This window comes from Pongo abelii, chromosome 1, assembly GCF_028885655.2.
Source record: "Pongo abelii isolate AG06213 chromosome 1, NHGRI_mPonAbe1-v2.0_pri, whole genome shotgun sequence".
NCBI lineage: Eukaryota > Metazoa > Chordata > Mammalia > Primates > Hominidae > Pongo > Pongo abelii.
In genome coordinates, this window is record NC_071985.2 from 4,646,410 (window position 1) to 4,664,347 (window position 17,938).

Genomic DNA, 17,938 nt, shown 5'->3' on the forward strand with positions numbered 1-17,938 from the left:
TGTGAGATTTTTCATTTGCAGTTTCTTAATTGGATTACTGGCTTCAGGGTGGAGCCCCTGGAGGAACAGGGCCAGGAAAGCTTGTGTTTCTAGGGCCAAATAAGCAGCTGAAGGCAAAGACGGATTCTTAAAATTAAGGGTGCTGTTTTACACTGGATCTTGGATCCTGGATCCCAAGAGGAGGGAAATACTTTGAGAGAAGACAGTGCAGTGCTTTTACCAACTGTGCATTTCATTGCAAGGCAACCCAAAGCCAATCAGTCCATTTGTAATTACAGCATTCCCCATGGGAGTCTCATCTCTCTGTTGGGGGGCGGGGGGATGTTTCCATATCTTCCAGGTGGTCAAAGCATGCTGATCCAAGTGTGCAAAGAGTCAAGTGTGCCTCCATAACTACTATCAGCCAACCCCTGAAGTGTATTTCCTACCTAGTTGTTACACACCAAAGCTCTCTCAGAATGAGAAGTAATTTCTGATACCCCTAAAACTCAAAACCATCAGATAACACAATGCAAAACAGAATAGAGCCTTGGATTTTGAGAGGGATCTACCTGCTTTTAATTCTTGGGGTTTCATGAGGAAAACAGAGCTTTTTTCCAAACGGGGTCTGTGGTGCCTCCTGTTTTTCCCAAGGAGTCCTAGGCTACCAGAAGCTATCTCAGGGCCTCTCATGTGTACGTTAAGATAGGCAAAACAAAAAAGTGGAGGAAAATAATTAAGTTGACTGAGAAGGAAAAAAAGACCTTTTTCCAGAAAAATGAACTTTTTCCAGAAAAACAAGATCCAAGAAGAGAGAAACATAAAGGCCTTTTAAATATACCTATAGCTTGTTTATCCACTTTTAATTAAGCTGACTTTTAACCATAGCGCTCTTTAAAAAAAAAAAAAAAACCCTTAAAAATTTTATTACAACTTTAGCCACGCCAAATGGCCAATATTTTTGGCTTTTGAATTCTACCACAGGTAACTTCCCACCTGAAATTAAGTTTTAACTAAGGTTATAACCATGGACACACAGGTGTCTCAAAGAGATGGTAAGCAGTTTTTTTTTCTACAAGATTTAGAATCTCCTCCGGGATAGTTTAGAGAAAGGAAAATTCAAGACAGGAAATCAGAAGCTATTCATGGGGGCGGGGGGAGGCGGGAACTTCAATAAATGGCAAAGTTACATAAGTAAAAAACCAGAAGGGAATCATTCCGGAAGCCAGGAATAGAACCCAGACCCCCACTGTCAAGAGGCAAAGCCTTAGCTACTGAGTTATACAGTATTGAGCATTTTCTATTGTTCTTCCCAGAAGGAGCCTACAGAAGCCAGTTTCAAGCTTGCAAAGGCTTTTAACTGCTCAAGAAAATTCTTAGGGCTAACCTAAAAATCCCCAAATTCCTGTCCTCTAGATGGCGGAAACCAAGAGAAAGTATCTCTACATGGTCACAAAGTTAAGCTCTTCAGGACACAAAACAAGACAGAGAAATTTCATACAGTATTGGCTTCAGGGACCTGTAGCAAAGTTTGTAACTGACCAGCCTGCCAAGCCGGCTTGAAAAGCAGGCTTATAGGGGTCCTAAACCCACGTTCTATCCTGTGACACCCATCTCTCCACTACAGAACACAGAAAGACAAATTCTTAGCACAAAACTACACCAGATTTGCTACAGCCTAAGACTAGTCTCACAAATCCTTTTTTCTATTCATCAAACCCTTGCAGAGAAGGCAAACAGTTTACTATTTACTGAGAAAGAGAGAGAGAGACCACAAACCGGTGCGGTAAGAATTTTATACCCTTTTTGCCGGCATACCAGATTTCCGGGTTCCCTCTCTCTGCAGTTTCCAGAAGAATGGAGTGGCTTTTGATGACCCTGCTTGCTTGTGCTATAGCTGTGGGGTTCAAGCCACTTTACAAGAGAAAATCACCCTTTACTGTTTTATGGAAACATAGACAAGATTCTTAATTTGCAATGGGGTAATTCACAATGGGGTCTCTGGGCAAGACAAAGAGCAGATAGTCACCCCGAGACAGGCCTGTTGAGCCTTCTCTAGGGCTCATCAAATGTGACCAGACAAATAAGGAGGGTTCTGAGTTAGGTCTGCTGGACTTCCATCAGCAACCTCTTCTGAGATCCCTCCCACATATACAAACACACACAAAGATGAGAGGACAGAAGGCCTTCCCAATCAGATCCCTAACCAAGAACTGCAGAAGTATCCCTTCCAAACTATCCTCCTATTCTCCTGAGAAACCTCCTTGAAATCTTCCTGATTGAGGAGAAGTCTCCCAAACCTAGACTCTTCCTACTAGTTAGAAAGAGCCAAATGAGACCCCCCAGGAGCCGAACAGACACCCTGCAATGGGGCTACGGACACCTCACCATAGGGCTACAGAACCAGTTGGGAGAAAGGAGGCGTTGGCAGCACCTAGGATACTCACCAATCCAGACACCCCGCCCTGCAATGGGGCTACAGACAGACACCCTGTGATAGGGTTACAGTTAAGGGACGTCTCCCCAGGGCTATTTCTCCATTGCAATGAAATCCATGCACACTGGGTTGGCAGCACCCTGCCAGTAGAGAGAGTACCAGAGTCAGCCCCCAGTCCAAGAGAACTGGGTGGCCGCTTGGGCAGGCTTCTGGATCCATCGCTGGAGGGGGGCCACTGAACTACGAGCAGGTAGCCGCAAAGGCAATCCCAGACAAGCCCCCAAATTGGTAACCGCCCAAGGGGTTCACCTTGTCCACTGCCTAGACAGACCCAATTCATCAAGACAGGCAAATGGCAATAGAGAAAGAGTAATTCATGTAGAGCTGGCTGTGCAGGAAACCAGAGTTTTATTATTACTCAAATCAGTCTCCCATAAATGATTTTAAAAAATTGAATGGAAATGACTAGTAACGTGTGCTTATTCAGTATCTATTATCTGCCCAGCACTACCTCGGGCATTTGACTAGAAAGAAATAGATGGCATTCTTGTTTCCAAAATGTTTGTGATCTTGTAATAAGGCCAAGATAGACAACAATTATCACATAGTATTATAATTGTTTACTAATCAATAGACCAAATAATTTGAATCCTTGAGGGCTGAATTGTATCTTTATTTCTCCCATGTTATCAGTGCCCAGGACACTTAGTTAGTTAATAGCAGGTTCTCAGTGTTCCTGACTTAACTCGTTGACTAGAAATAAAATACTAAAGTGCGCTCTAGGGACCATTAGTGAACATACAGTATGTACAGGCGATTTGGGAGACGGTACATATAATGTGATTCCATTCCCACTTTTTTTCGAAGCACCTTTTATCAGAATTAAACATCATAGTTAATTTGTGTTGGAGTCGAAAGGGCATTAGATGAACAGTAGGTATACACCAGAATCTAGTTACAACTTTAACAGACAGTGGAATCTACAGGAAGGACATGGGCTCTGGACTCAGATGATCGACGTACCAATTCAAGCCTCACTAGGGCAAGTTACCCAGCTTTTAAATCCTGTAAAATAAGGATAATAGAGGATCACCTACCTTATATGGTTGTGGGGATTAAAAAAAAAGTGCATGACGGTATCTGCATATATATACTATATGCGACATGGGTAATACACTCCTCCTCTCTGAGCCTTTGTTACTACTGTGTAAAATGAGGGTTAGGACTTTACTTAATCTATTGATTTCAGGTCTCATGTCCTTTATCTTATTGACTTACTTTTGAATTTTGTCTTTTTTGATCCCTGTCCCCCTCTCTGTTACTTCCAGACTCTTAATTTCCAATTCTACACTTACACGTTCCGATTTTATGCTGTTTGTACTGCGAAATTCCACAGTTTGTATTTTGTACACATTCATTCCTTAATAAAGACAAATCCAGACAAACCTGCAGATGGCAGACACAGTGGCCCCAGAATACACCGCCGCAGCCCAGAGCGTTGCATGCTGGGAGTTGTAGTCCGACGCTCCACACGCGCTTCCGCGCCTCTCCAGTTTGAAAGCGAGAGGTAGAGCGGGTAGGCGGGGTGCTGAAGGAGAAGCGCTCTCGAAGCCCCGCCCCTGACCTTTTCCGCTCGCGAGGTTCGCACAGGCGTGGCGCGCCAGGCCGCGGAAGGGGCGTGGCCTCGGTCCGGGGTGGCGGCCGTTGCCGCCACCAGGGCCTCTTCCTGCGGGCGGTGCTGCCGAGGCCGGCCTGCGCGGGGCAGTCATGGTACCCCCTTGAGCGGGCTGTGGCGGAGAGCGGGGCGGGGACTGGCTGGAGGGTGGCGGCCCGGCGGGGCGGGGGCGGGGCCGGCCTCTGGCTCCTTCTTCCTCTGCATGTGGCTGGCGGCCGCAGAGCAGTTCAGTTAGCTCACTCCTCGCCGGCCGCCTCTCCTTCGGGCTCTCCTCGCGTCACTGGAGCCATGGCGTTCGCCGAGACCTACCCGGCGGCATCCTCCCTGCCCAACGGCGATTGCGGCCGCGCCAGGGCGCGGCCCGGAGGAAACCGGGTGACGGTGGTGCTCGGTGCGCAGTGGGGCGACGAAGGCAAAGGGAAGGTGGTGGATCTGCTGGCGCAGGACGCCGACATCGTGTGCCGCTGCCAGGTGAGGCGACGGGCCTCTCATGGGAAGCCGGGCCCGGGAGCTCGGGCTGCCTGGCTTCTGGTGCCCAGGAACTCGGACCCAGAACCCGGATCCACTGGCCAAAATGAGGTGTCACCTTGAGGCTCTCTCCTCCTGTCCTGAGCTGCGGCTACGTGGAGAAATGGAGGGAGGTCGGGGACCCCTGACCTGGAGCGTCGGGTGAAACTTGGGGTGGCCCTGGAGGAAAAGGTGGGCTGGCGGGGAGCCGTTGAGAGATGCGCGATGCCTGGGAGTTGCAGTTTTGCGTCTGGGGAGTGGTGCTCAGCCCCGGGCCTGAGGCCAGGGTGGAGGTGGGATGCGGTCCGAGTTTGAGGAGCTACCGCCCGAGGCCTGCTCCCAACTCTTCCGACTGCGGGCGGAGACCCGGCGCGACGGCAGAACCCCCCCATCACCGCCCCCCCACCCCGCCCAGGGCGGCGGAATGGGAGTGGATTGTTTCCAAACGTCCTGAAATCAGACTCACCGATCCCCCATCTGCAGGACCGTGGCTTGCAGCGCTTTGCTTCCTCTGGTCCACTTTGTTGACGTCCAAACCCACCCACCTCTGGGCTTTGGACTGTTGTTTCAGGGCCCTGAGTTTCTTGTTTTTGTTTTTGTTTTTACTGTGTGCTCCATACATTAAAGTTAAGGAGAAATTACTTTTACTAGTTGGTCCCAGAGGAAGGAATCCCTTCTCTGTTCAGAAAAAGTGAGGGAAGTAAATACATGGATGTCAAATTGAGTATTTAGAAATAAGTATTTGCATTGTTCAGGTGACATCGAAAGTGAACTTTCGGAAAACGAGGTGGTAATGTACTTCTAACGGGAGACACGTGGTTTTCAGTGTAAGCTTTCTTCCTATTTGTCGTTGCCTTTGTACAAAAGCCTCTCAGATAACTCTCTCCAGTTTCAAAATTCTAAGTAGATGAGCAATAACCACGTTCAAAACAAAGCCCTAATGTAATATTTGAAGTTAACTGCTATCTGTTTAGGTTGCAAGAATATTTGTTTTTGAACATACATGGCATGATATAATGGTACCATGCTGTACATGTTCTAGTAAGTTATAGGCCCCCTTGAATACCGTTTTGAGCATGCAGAAACAATGAAATCACAGGTATATTAAAAAGCTAAATGCAAATACTGCAAATATCTCTGATTTACCTTGTTTCGTTTTGTTTTGTTTTCATTTAGAAATCCACCCTGCCCATTCTGAAATAGCTGTTGCACTAATTGCCTCTTAGGAAACCGTCACTACCACCTCTCCCTCCTTCCCTTCCACCCTATTATTTCTCCACCCCTCTGGCAACACACTTTGTACCTTAGCAATCTGCAGGGTGTTGCCATTAAATTCCTGCCCCGCACTTTCTTAGGAAATACTCCAGAAATCCAGCCTTTACCTACCTTTTGTCTTACATTCAGATCTGGTCATGCTGTGGGGAACACGTATCCGAATACCGAACTTTCTTGCTGTCTGGAAGGGGAGAGAGGCTGAGGCCCGTGTGTCTCCTTCACTGACATCTTGACATCTCGTTAATATGGAAATAGCTCAGGTTGAGCTACACTATGGGTTGTAAGAAGTTTTGGAGAACACAACCATTATGGTATTTATTCTAAAGGATCCTCAATTTTACTATTCTATGGAGAAATATTAGAAGTAGTTTGTAGCTTGGAAAAGGTGTTACTAATGTTACCGAGAAAGTAGTCTTGAAGTCATAAACCAACCTGATTTGATGCCCTTGGAAAGGCTAGAGAAGTGATTGAGAAGGAACTAAGTTTGGCTTTAAAATGTTAGCTGAAGATGGTGGAGAAACAAATGAGGGGCCTTGTTAGGCAGACTTCCCTCACCTGTATATTTTTCACTTAACTACCTTCCTTATAGAACCATTATGTTCTTCTAGTGCCTTTTAAGAGTGTATCATTAGGATTCTTTATTAGTCTTGTTAGCAAAAAATAAATGAGTAATGAATAAGATTTAAGCATTATCTCTTTTGTGATTTACCTTGGTAACTTTGTATTATTTGGTTAGCCCTAGTAACCTGGCATCTGCTTAATGAAATTTCCCTAGGTTATAAAATTGGAATGTTGAAGTTCTTACTGAGTGTGTATAGAGAGCTGGAAAAAATCAACAGTAAGACATTGTGAGCTTGGATTGCCTTGTTTGATGTCTCAAGTTTTGTGTGTTAGTGAAAATATGTCCTTTGTTAGAGTTTAATATATTCTGCCATATTGATGTCATGAGTTCAAATTTTATTCAGCACTGTTTCTCCAGAAGTGATGTACACATAATGTATCCATATTTCACCAGTAGAATCATAAGGACTTTCTCCCAACATAAAATACAGTTTTAAAAAGAAAAACTGGCATTGCATTTAATGATAAATTTTAATATATAAAATGCCTTTTTGGAAACAATAGATGCAAACCTAGTGGCATTTTCACTTTTACAGCGCTTAAGGCTTGTGGTGTTCAGATTCAGGATTTATGGGGAGTTATTTATAACTTGGTAGGTTCCCCAGATCCATAAATATGTAGGACTTGCATCAAAGGGCAACCACTACTGATGCCTTAATTTTAAATCAGTATTTATTTTAAGAAGAAGAGAGAAGAATTAAATAGAGGCCCAACCCTGGGTACAGGTCATTCATCTAGTAAACATTGAGTATCTGCAGGGGATCACTTAGCCTGGGAGTCAAAAATCTGAAAAAGGCAGGGATTGTGCCCACAAGGAGCTCACAATCTGGGAGACAACTGCTGTGTAAGCAAAAGTGTTGAGAAGGTCGGGATGGAGAAAGGTACTAGTCTAATAAGTTTCTCAAGGGGTTAAAGTATGGGACCAAGAAAGTCCCTTTCTGGCATCACAAAAGGAAGCCTAATACTGTTTTTTCTCCAATTCTCTCAAAGTAAAATACTGTGCTTTGTTTTCTTTATTTTGCTGAGTAGAAGCTACAGAAACTTCTTAACTATAGTAGTTTATACCAGGCTTTAAGCAAAGGCTTATTTATTGTTCTTGAGGAAAGTAACTTTGGTGGTCTTGGTTATAATGACACACATGAAGTTTTCTGTGATCAGGAAAGGCTATAGCAGTATTCCTTGTGTTTTCTCTCCAAGGCTTTAAAGTCAATAAAAAGAGAAAATACTAAAGTTAGTTATAAGGGAAAGCACACCCCATCACTTGATATATGTTTATAAAAGCTTGCTATACAAATAAACATACTGAAAAAATATTACTATTTTCTAGCTAGATACAAGTATCTGCTCAAGATCTGAAACTACTATTAGTCAGTGTTAAAGAAGCATAAAAGACATACCAGCAGCAAACTGAAACTTTCTCCTTGAAATAGAAAAGGTGAAAGATAATTTAAAAGAAAATAACGTTAGTATTATTTAATGCCTTGACCTTGTACAGCTAAAATGATCTGCCAGATTACTTCCCATAATTTTAAGGATAGTAGGTAATTAGCATTTAAGGTAAGCCATTCTTCCAGGTTTATAACAATTGCTATTTCCATTTTCTGATTCTTTTTATATCATTTATAGCATTTCCCTAGTATATAAGTATTTACCAACATCTGTTATACTATACTTGGTTAAATCTTGTTCTGTTTGGTTACTGTGCTTTCTCTACTAGAATGTAAATTTTCTCAAAAGGGAGACTTCTTCCTTTTTTTATTCTGTAGCACCTAATACTATGTGAAGCAGAAGGGAAATACTCAACCAATGTATTCTGGGTGGCAAGATCACCCCTGGAAATTTATTTGAAATAAGTAATAGTAACCCTTTCTTGTAATTGTTTTAACATCTCTCTGGACAATTTAATTGACTAGTGGCATACATTTAAGGTGGAATTCCTAGCATTCCTTGGATTAACATTTGTTATTTAGTTTTTCAGCTGGAATTTTTTACATTATGCCATTCAAAGTCTTTGTTTATATTAAAATGTTATCTCTTGTTTTTAGGAGAAAATAGGTAACTGATATTTATATCTTTTTCATGTATCTCCTCAACATATTTCGATTGAATGCCATGTAGGGTTCTAGTAACTAGTTTTTCCCCGCTGAGGACAGTAAATCTCAATGTTTGGTCAATGAGGATGTCCTATTGCAGTTAGTAAACATAGTATCCTGTCAGCTCTACTTTTGAGGCATGAGTTTTTAAATGTGTATGAGACCATCTCAGTGATGTCTGATCAAAATTATTCTGTTTCTTTAACTTTGGTGGGAATGGATGGGTTTGTTGGATATTTACAAGTATCTCTAAGAAAAACTGTTGCCTAGAGCAAATCTAGAATGAACCAATAAATTGATATTTACTTAATAGCTTTCTTGCTGTAACTGGATACGAATCCAGCTATCTTATCTCTCAGGGACTGTGTCAGATGTTGACACCAAAGATTAGTGTGGATGAGCTACATATTGATAAATTAAAATTGGTGACTATTGTAATACTTTTATCAACAGAAACATCAACATTCAGTATTGCCTGCTGAAAGCAATGAAAAGAACAATAAATGAAGGGGAGTTCCTGTGGCTACTCTGGCTCTGGGATGGGATAGTTCTTTACATTGAACCAAAATTGATATTTGATTCATATAATAAAATTCTTTTTTAAAAAGAGGCTCCATGAAATTTCTAAAAATGAGATTTTTGTCTCTATTAAGTTTTAACATCTTTTTTAAAGGAAGGGTTTTATTAGTGAGAAAACTTTGACTTGAAATCTGTAGTTTAATTTCAGTGTGTTTTTAAGAAAACATTTTCATGAATGTAATTAGGTGAATTTTTATCAAACATTTACAAAGAGCTGTGTGATATCATTGGTTTATACATTTTTGGTTGGATGTCTTGTGCTCTCATCTATGACCCTGGTTTGGTGAGTGTGAGAGAATATTAGAATTTGGTACCCAGAGTCTAAAGCTTCTTAATTAGGAACCTAAGATTCTCTCAGGCAAGGCCCCTTTCCACTTTCATTGTGAGAAATTATTTCATAATAGTAATGTTAGGTCTAAAATATAAGGTATCTGAGGTTTTCATCATTTGTGACATTTATGTGTGTATGAAACTGGAAGGTAACTATAATCATGCAAAGTAAAGTGGATACCTTTAAACCTTTAATGGATAACTGAGCTGGGATATCTTTGCTAGAAAGAAATTCAGATACCCTGTATATTTTTTTCTCTTGCTGTCTAGTGTGTCTGGTTACTGCTGCATAGTTAAATTTGATCAACTTGCTGGTAGTAACTTAACCTGCTCTACTTTGGAATCATAAGCTAATTGCAGTAATGTGAATGCTTTCATGAAAGAACAATCATCATTTATAACTACTTTATTGCTGTGGATTGATAAGTGCTTTAGTTTTGGTGAATGGTAACATGTTTCATCTGGAAAGGAGGAGACACAGATCTTACAATCTTTACCCTGAAAGCAGCATAGATAATAAGCATTGACTCCAAAGATTTTTAGGCTCTTAAGAAGCTTGAAGATTAGACAAAAAAAATAGCAACCCTTTTTTGGTTGCTGAAATAGTTCAGGAGCATGAGATCTGAGACATTGCTGCTCTCACTGTAATCCATAGTGGTCACTGACTTCCTGATGTTCATTTTGAGCTCTGTGATTACAGTATGTTGTTCATGTATTCAAAGCAAAAGGACAAAGATAAGACACAGAGGCCTAACTAGCCTGAAAAATGCCTCTGGGTTTTGTGCATGAAATTGTTAGCCCTTGACGCTTGGGCCTGTATTCTGGAAAAGAGACCATTGTTTCAGGTTTACAGCACTGAGGATCATTCACTGCCTTCATCTCTCTACCACAGCAGGAATGCACTTGGGGGAGCGAAGGAAGGAGTGATTTGGGGAAGGAGAAGGCCCAGTAGCAAAACCAAGTTAAGAATCAAGAGTCACTTTTGTAGACTAATATCATTTAATTCCTTTCCAAACTTTTTTTTTTTTAACCTCCTCTGGACCTTTGGAGCTTCTTAGCTAGAAGCTTACACATATTAGCATTTCCTGATCCAAAATTTTATTCTATAATTGGATTTGACAGCCTCTGGTTCTGAGGAGTCATGGAAAGAAAATTCAAAACACTTGTCTTCCGACTTCCTTAAACTTAACATCAAATTAGGAAGAAAAGGAATGCATGAAAAAACTGAGAACAGTTACAGAATAACTAAATACTATTATGTCATTCCTCTATCCTGCAGTAATGCTTTAAACTATTGTCCTTAACAGCATAAAATGTTATTCATATCTAGCAATTAATCATTTTAATATTCAATTTCGCCAGTACAAGATGTAAATTCAGCAAGGTGTGTATATACTATGTTATAATAAGTTTTTTTTGTGAATCATTTGTGTTCTTTGTTTGCAAGCAATGGAAAGAGACTATCTCAAGCAAAATGGGGATTTGTTTAAAGGAAGAGCAAGATGGTGGCCTGAGATGAAGGCTGCTCCTGGAATCTCAGCAGCAAGAACTGGCAGCCTTTTTCTTTAGGACGCTTCCTGTAGGTGACAGGCATCTCAGACTGCTATTGCTTTCCTTCTCAGTACTCAAATTCAGATTCTCAAGGGAGAGGAGCTGACTGGCTCAGGTTAGAACATGTTTCCCTGCCTGGATCAATTCACTGTGGCTGGGAGGATGATTCCTATGATTTGCAAAGTAAGGGAAAAGGAGGGGGACTGAGCATACAAAAGCTGTAACTAACCTGGAGTTAATTTTATATAGGAAAATAAGGTATGAGGAAGCATTTGTTCTGGATTGTTCTTATTTATAAATTGTTTTCCAAAAGTCTAGTATGCTATTGACCTGTAGTGCTTTTCTGGAAGAAAAAATAGAGTTAAATTGGTTTTTTATTATTTTAACCTTAATTAAAATAATGTATTGATTGTAAAAACTAAAAGCATACATCAGAAACTTTGCTTTTCAGCTTTGAGAACATAAAATTTTAGTCCTGCTTTTTGTTTCTATCATGATGTTCCAGTTTATTTCATAGCTCTGTGATGAGATACATTTTTTCCTGGTAATTAAGAAGCTTATTTAATATTTTCTTTGTATTTCATCTTAATGTAAGAATAACAGTCAAAATTGGTAAAATATATACTATATTAGGGGATGTTTTGTGACTGCAATTGAATTTTCTTTCATATATTGTTCACCTTAATAAAAATTAACATGCATTTATTCTTGGTATTTAATATAAGAAGAACATCATATAAGGCATTATAAGCTTATGCTTTTCTTCAAAGAAACCTGCCATGTAGCTACTTGTGGACTCAAGCATGTTTTTCGTTTCTTGGGGTTTTGGTGGGGGGTGTATTTCAGAATTAAAATGGCTTAAAAATTGGCCTCAACATGAAAACCTGCCATGCAGTGTTGTGGCACTGATGGAAGTGTGAATGTGAAGGCGGTGTCAGCACGTGGCTGGAGAGCTGCTCCGCCACTCTGCCACTCCACCTCCCTGCCACGTGGCTTGTGAGGAGCCACTAAACCTTTCCGTGCCTAGGCCTCCCCATCTGTGGAATGGAGTCAGTACCACCTACTTCATAGGGGTGTTGTGAGGACTGAAAAGAACAATGTCAAATGATTTTAATATTCAGATGCAAGGATGATGTCAGTGAAATCTGTACTGTATAAAGGCTACACAAAAATGGACAGACATTTGGTTAACTGTGCCAGATACCAAAAATGTATGTTCAGAAAAGCATTTTACCAACTCAGAAATATGACTTATTTCTAGGAAAAAAAAAGTTCAAAAAATTATATCTGAGATTTATTACTAAATGTTTTCCCTGTTGGATATAATTGATCCAGAAACAACGTTGAGATTCCACAGCACTTTTGTTTATATAATTATTAATTGAACATATTCTATTTCTTTGTTAAGTAATATAGAATATAAAGCTATGATAATGAAAAGTATTTGTTAAATGCTACAAGAGTGACCGGGATCATAAGTGTTATGGGAGTTTGGCAAAGAAGCAGGAGGTAGTTAGTGTAACTGTTAATGTGATTATAAGACTAATACATTTGTGGGAGATAACTTACCAAGTTTGGTTTGTGGAAAATTTGGATTGAGAAGGAAATTGTATGTTTCCATTAGAAGTAGAACAACAACAACAAAATATCTCCCATCATTTGTTTGGTACTATCTGGCCTCCCCAGTGCTACTTGGGAGAATCATGAAACATAATGAATCAAACACATCCTTGCTGTTGCTCATCCTGGCACATACTACACAAAGTTGCCCATGGGCCCATGTAGGAGCAGCTCCATCTGCCCTTATAATATGTAGGTGGGAGACTGAGGGGGTGCTCGTATTTGAAACTGTTTTTGGTTATGGTACTCATATTTGAAATTCTTTGTTTTGCTGTCTGCTAATACGTGACCTGTCCTTGAACCAGTATGATCTCTGTTTGAGAACAATTGTCTGAGCTCCCAAGGTGAATTTTGCATATTTACATAATCTGAATATTTTAGGTTAGCATCCAAATAGGCACTTCAAATTTCTTTATCTGTTGCATTTTATAAAATACAGTATACTAAAACTTGTCTCATATATAGATTACCTCATCAAGAAACTCCTTATGAGCAGCTCCTTCTCAGTTCACCTCAAGGCTCTTCTGCGTAGTGTGCGTTTCAAGATTAAAAGTTATGCCCCAACTGTCCCACAGAGCACTAGTGACCAAATATAAATAACCACTTAGATATTTTCCCCTAAATCCCACGTAGGATAATCTCGGGTGTTTCTGGGTATATTTAACCATATTTCCATACTGAAACAATTTAAATGATATTTAAACCATATAATAATCAATGTAATACTGGTTATTGAAAAATGTTGATATTTTTCAATAACTAATATTTGAATGAGCAAACTTTATATCACCGTGTGACTTTAAGTCTTTTACTGCTGAACTTTTCAGCCTGAGCTACCTATAAACTTGGACAAACTTAGGGAGTAAAGCCAATTTTTCCCCCTAAAGTCATCCATCACAACCATCTGCCTAAAAAATTGTGTGTGTGTGTGTGTGTGTGTGTGTGTAGGGCAACCATCATCTCTTTATTACGATTAATTCCATCATTACTGTCTGTCTTGGTAAAATATTAGCTAAGAGAGTAAGCTTTTGTTACACAATAAGAACATTGTCATTCACTACCAGTAATAATTGTCAAATAATAATTCATCAAATGATTATATTGGTATATCTATAAAAGTAATTTTGTGTAAATTAGGAGACCTACTTTAAGGGTCTACTCCAAAAATTAGAGTAGTTTATTTTTAACCTTGAGCAAATGATGAATTTTTTTAAACTTTTTTTTTTTTTTTTTTTTTTTTTGGAGACAGAATCTTGTTCTGTCGCCCAGGCTGGAGTGCAGTGGCGCGATCTCGGCTCACTGCAAGCTCCGCCTCCTGGGTTCACGCCATTCTCCTGCCTCAGCCTCCCGAGTAGCTGGGACTACAGGCGAGCGCCACCACGCCTGGCTAATTTTTTGTATTTTTAGTAGAGACGGGGTTTCATCATGTTAGCCAGGATGGTCTCAGTCTCCTGACCTTGTGATCTACCTGCCTCGGCCTCCCAAAGTGCTGGGATGACAGGCATGAGCCACCGCGCCCAGCCTAAAAACTGGTTTTAAAAAAATAAACTGGTTGTAGCTGGGCAGGGTGGCATGCACATGCGGTCTCAGGGACTCAGGAGGCTGAGACAGGAGGATCGCTTGAGCCCAGGAATTCAAGGCCTGCTTGGGCTATAGTGAGACCCCCATCTCTAAAAAATAACCTGGTTTGGCTTTGATAATAATACCTTATTTGTTGTCTCAAAATTACCAAATACTTTATAACAATTTAGTAAAAATTTATTAAACTTAGTAATTTGTAACAAGAGGAACTGAAATACAGGTAAGAATTATCCTGTGAGTTATTTTTAAAAGACTAAGTTGGCCGGGCGGGTGGTTCACGCCTGTCATCCCAGCACTTTGGGAGGCTGAGGCGGGCGGATCACAAGGCCAGGAGATCGAGACCATCCTGGCTAACATGGTGAAACCCCGTCTCTACTAAAAATACAAAAAATTAGCCGTGCGTGGTGGCGGGCGCCTGTAGTCCCAGCTGCTCGGGGGGCTGAGGCAGGAGAATGGCATGAACCCGGGAGGCGGAGTTTGCAGTGAGCCGAGTTCGCGCCACTGCACTCCAGCCTGGGCAACAGAGCAAGACTCTGTCTAAAAAAAAAAAAAAAGGCTAAGTTAAGATAAATAATGTTCTTTTGGTGTATAATATATGTCCTAGGATTCTATCAGAATTGATGATAAAATTACACAAGTGTGAAGTAATAATATATACCAGGAAGTTTATTGCAAGGTTGTTTATAATAGCAAAAGATTGGAAACAATCTGAGTGCCTCTCATGGGACCAGTATAATAAGTTATGATATATGTATACGTATACAAAAGGATAAAATACAACTATTAAAAGAATGAGATGATTCTGTTTGCAAGGTTGTGGAAGTACGCAAGCTGCCCACATGTATATAGTTTGCTACCATTGTATATGTAAAATAAAACAGTATATATGTTTTATATGCATAAATCACCTCAGTAAGGACACCAAAAACTTGTGCTAACTGGTTGTCTTACAGCAAGGGTATGAGAAAGCCTTCACATTTTACTGTGCGTATTTCTGTGCCATTTGATGTCTGTATCATATGCAGGAATTTCCTATTAAAAAATAAATAGTAAAAAATAATGCCTGTGTTCCCTTTTTGGTATCACTTGAAGGTGTTGCCCATCATCCCTGTTTCCATCTGCCTGTGGCTTTCCAAAGTGTGTCTTACAGATTTTAGCCCAACACTGCCAAGTTTTTTTTTTAAATATATGCCATATATTAGTCTTCAAAGAGTTCTTTGCTTTATACAGTGCAAAACACCATGTAAGTAGGTATTTGCTTTTTGAAGATTTTTAGCAGGGCCTATTTTTCTAGCATTTTTGTGACCTCATAATTGGTGATGATTTGGTAAAAGTTGTAACATTCAATTTGTTAAAAATAACCTTGTGAATCGGGCAGAATGGGGCAAGATGGTCAGACGGAACCCTTTACCAATTGTTCTCCCACAGAAACACCAGATTTAATAACTATCCACACAAAAAAGCACCTTCATAAAAACCAAATATCAAGTGAGCAATCACAGTACCTGGTTTTAACTTCCTATCACTGAAAGAGACATGGAAGAGGGTAGGAAAGACAGTCTTGAATTGCTGATACCACCCCTTCCCCACCCCCAGCAACCATGGGGTGCTGAGAGAGAATCTGTGTGCTTAGAGGCAGGAGAATGCAGTGATCGTAGGAACTCAGTACTGCCCTTGTCACAATAGAAAGCAACACTGGGCAGAACTCAGCCAGTGCCCACAGAGGGAGCATTTAGATCAGCCCTAGCCAGAGGGGAATTGCCCATCCTAGCGTTGAGAACCTGAGTTCCGGCAAGCCTAGCCAGCACGGGCTAAAGTGCTCTGGGGTCCTAAATAAATTTGGAAGATAGTCTGGGCCACAAAGACTACAGTTCTTGGGCAAGTCCTGGTGTTGTGCTGGACTTGGAGCCAGTGGACTTGGGGGGCATGTGACCTAGTGAGACATCAGCCAAGGGAGCCAAGGGAGTGCTTGTGCTCCTCTTCCCCCAACCGCAGGCAGCACAGCATGCAGCTCCAGGAGAGGCTCCTTCCCTCCACTTGAGGAGAGGAGAGGGAAGAGTCAGGAGGATTTGGTCTTGCAGTCTGGATGCCAGCCACAGTAGGGACAGGGCACTGGGTGGAGTCCTGAGTTCCCCATCACAGGCCCTAGTTCCAGGACAAATTTCTAGACATACCCTGGGCCAGAAGAGAAGTTGCTACATTGACCCAGTTCTGGCAGGATTCATTACTTACTAGCTAAAAAGCCCATGAGCCTTGAATAATTAGCGTTACCCAGGCAGATAAGGAAAATGTGGCACATAAACAAAGTGGAGTACTATTCAGCCAAGAAAAGAATGAAATCCTGTCATTTGCAACAACGTGGTTGGAACTGGAGGTCATTATGTTACGTGAAGTAAGCCAAGCACAGAAAGACAAACTTCACATGTTCTCACTTATTTGTGGGAGCTAAAAATTAAAACAATGGAACTCATGGAGATAGAGAGTAGAAGGATGGTTACCAAAGGCTGGGAAAGGTAGTGGTAAGAGTGGGATGTGGGGTGGGGAGATGGTTAATGGGTATATAAATATAGTTAGATAAAAATCTAGTATTTGACAGCACAACAGGGGACTGCATCAACAGTAATTTATTATACGTTTTTAAATAACTCAGAGTATAATTAGATTGTAACACACTGAAAGGATAAATGCTTGAGGTGATGAATACCATATTTACCTGGATATAATTATTACTTATATGCTTGTATCAAAATATCTCATGCACCACATAAATATATGTAGTACTACGTAGCAACAAAAATTAAAAATGAAAAAAAAAATAGCCTCGTGATCAGCCTAGTCATTCTCAGGCAATATAGTTTTGATTGGTATTTTTTAATGTTATAGAAGGATGTTGTTAAAGTTTTTATTTGTTGCATATACATCCCGAGTATACTTTTAAAAGTGTGTTAATATTTTATAGAAGTTTAAACATATATGTAATCAGCTGACATAAGTGTGAAAACTTATGTTTTCTTCCATGTTTTTTAAACTTATAAATTAGAAAAGTTATCTGGTTACTTAATATTTAGTCTCCTTTGTACCTAATTTTTGTAATTTGACTTTTTCCATTTTGTTATTTCTGCATAAGCTTCATAGAATGGAAATTTCATCATGGGTTTATAGTATGATTCTCAGTGTTAGCAGTTCCTTGACCAAGGATATTACTTTATCCGGAGATGAGCAGGTTCTAGGGATCTGTCACTAACCAAACCTACAAGACTAGTTTATAAATTAGAGGCCAAGGATAACCAATATTTGGGAGAGATTCTTGTTAAGTCCATGTAAGAATACAAATTTCAGGTCACAGAGTTGCTTGACACACTCTTAGGACGATGGGAATTATATGAATATTTACATCAATTTAGGGTAACTGGATAGATTACTCTTTTCTATCTTAAGAGATTTTTTTTGTGTGTGTAAATGGAATATCATGGTTAGATTGCCATAATCCTCCATAGCCAAAGACAGACTAATTGCTCTATGTATTTTTTTCACTTTTTTTCCCTCTTTTAAGAAGGAATATGATTTTCTGTCTTTCAGAAACCTGAATTCCCCAATTTCCATATTCTTTCAGGATAATCACTCAAGTGTACTACAGTGGGGAAAGGAGACAGCCAAACTATTTTAAAGCCTTTTACAAATCGGTAGAGG

The 17,938-nt window shown here is 40.4% G+C and overlaps 2 protein-coding genes and 1 long non-coding RNA gene across 4 annotated transcripts in view; 1 reads left to right on the forward strand and 2 right to left on the reverse strand.

The window, feature by feature from the left end:
• CATSPERE (catsper channel auxiliary subunit epsilon) overlaps positions 1–3,985 on the reverse strand; it is a 193,760-nt gene extending 189,775 nt beyond the window's left edge. For both annotated transcript variants that reach the window (XM_054550090.2, XM_054550087.2), the window contains exon 1: positions 3,863–3,985. The gene's annotated coding sequence lies outside the window, so the exon portion shown is untranslated. The remainder of the gene's footprint in view (positions 1–3,862) is intronic.
• A 171-nt stretch (positions 3,986–4,156) lies between these two features.
• The window catches only part of ADSS2 (adenylosuccinate synthase 2), a 43,185-nt gene continuing 29,403 nt past the window's right edge, over positions 4,157–17,938 (forward strand). Inside the window, exon 1 of the mRNA XM_002809232.6 lies at positions 4,157–4,562. Coding sequence (XP_002809278.1) covers positions 4,380–4,562 — 183 coding nt within the window. The 5' untranslated portion in view covers positions 4,157–4,379. The remainder of the gene's footprint in view (positions 4,563–17,938) is intronic.
• On the reverse strand, positions 7,018–15,875 carry LOC129058193 (uncharacterized). The gene is made up of 3 exons (XR_008523151.1): positions 15,754–15,875; positions 13,138–13,246; positions 7,018–7,692 (listed from the first exon to the last, which is right to left on the reverse strand). It is a non-coding gene; the product is annotated as an uncharacterized LOC129058193 (long non-coding RNA).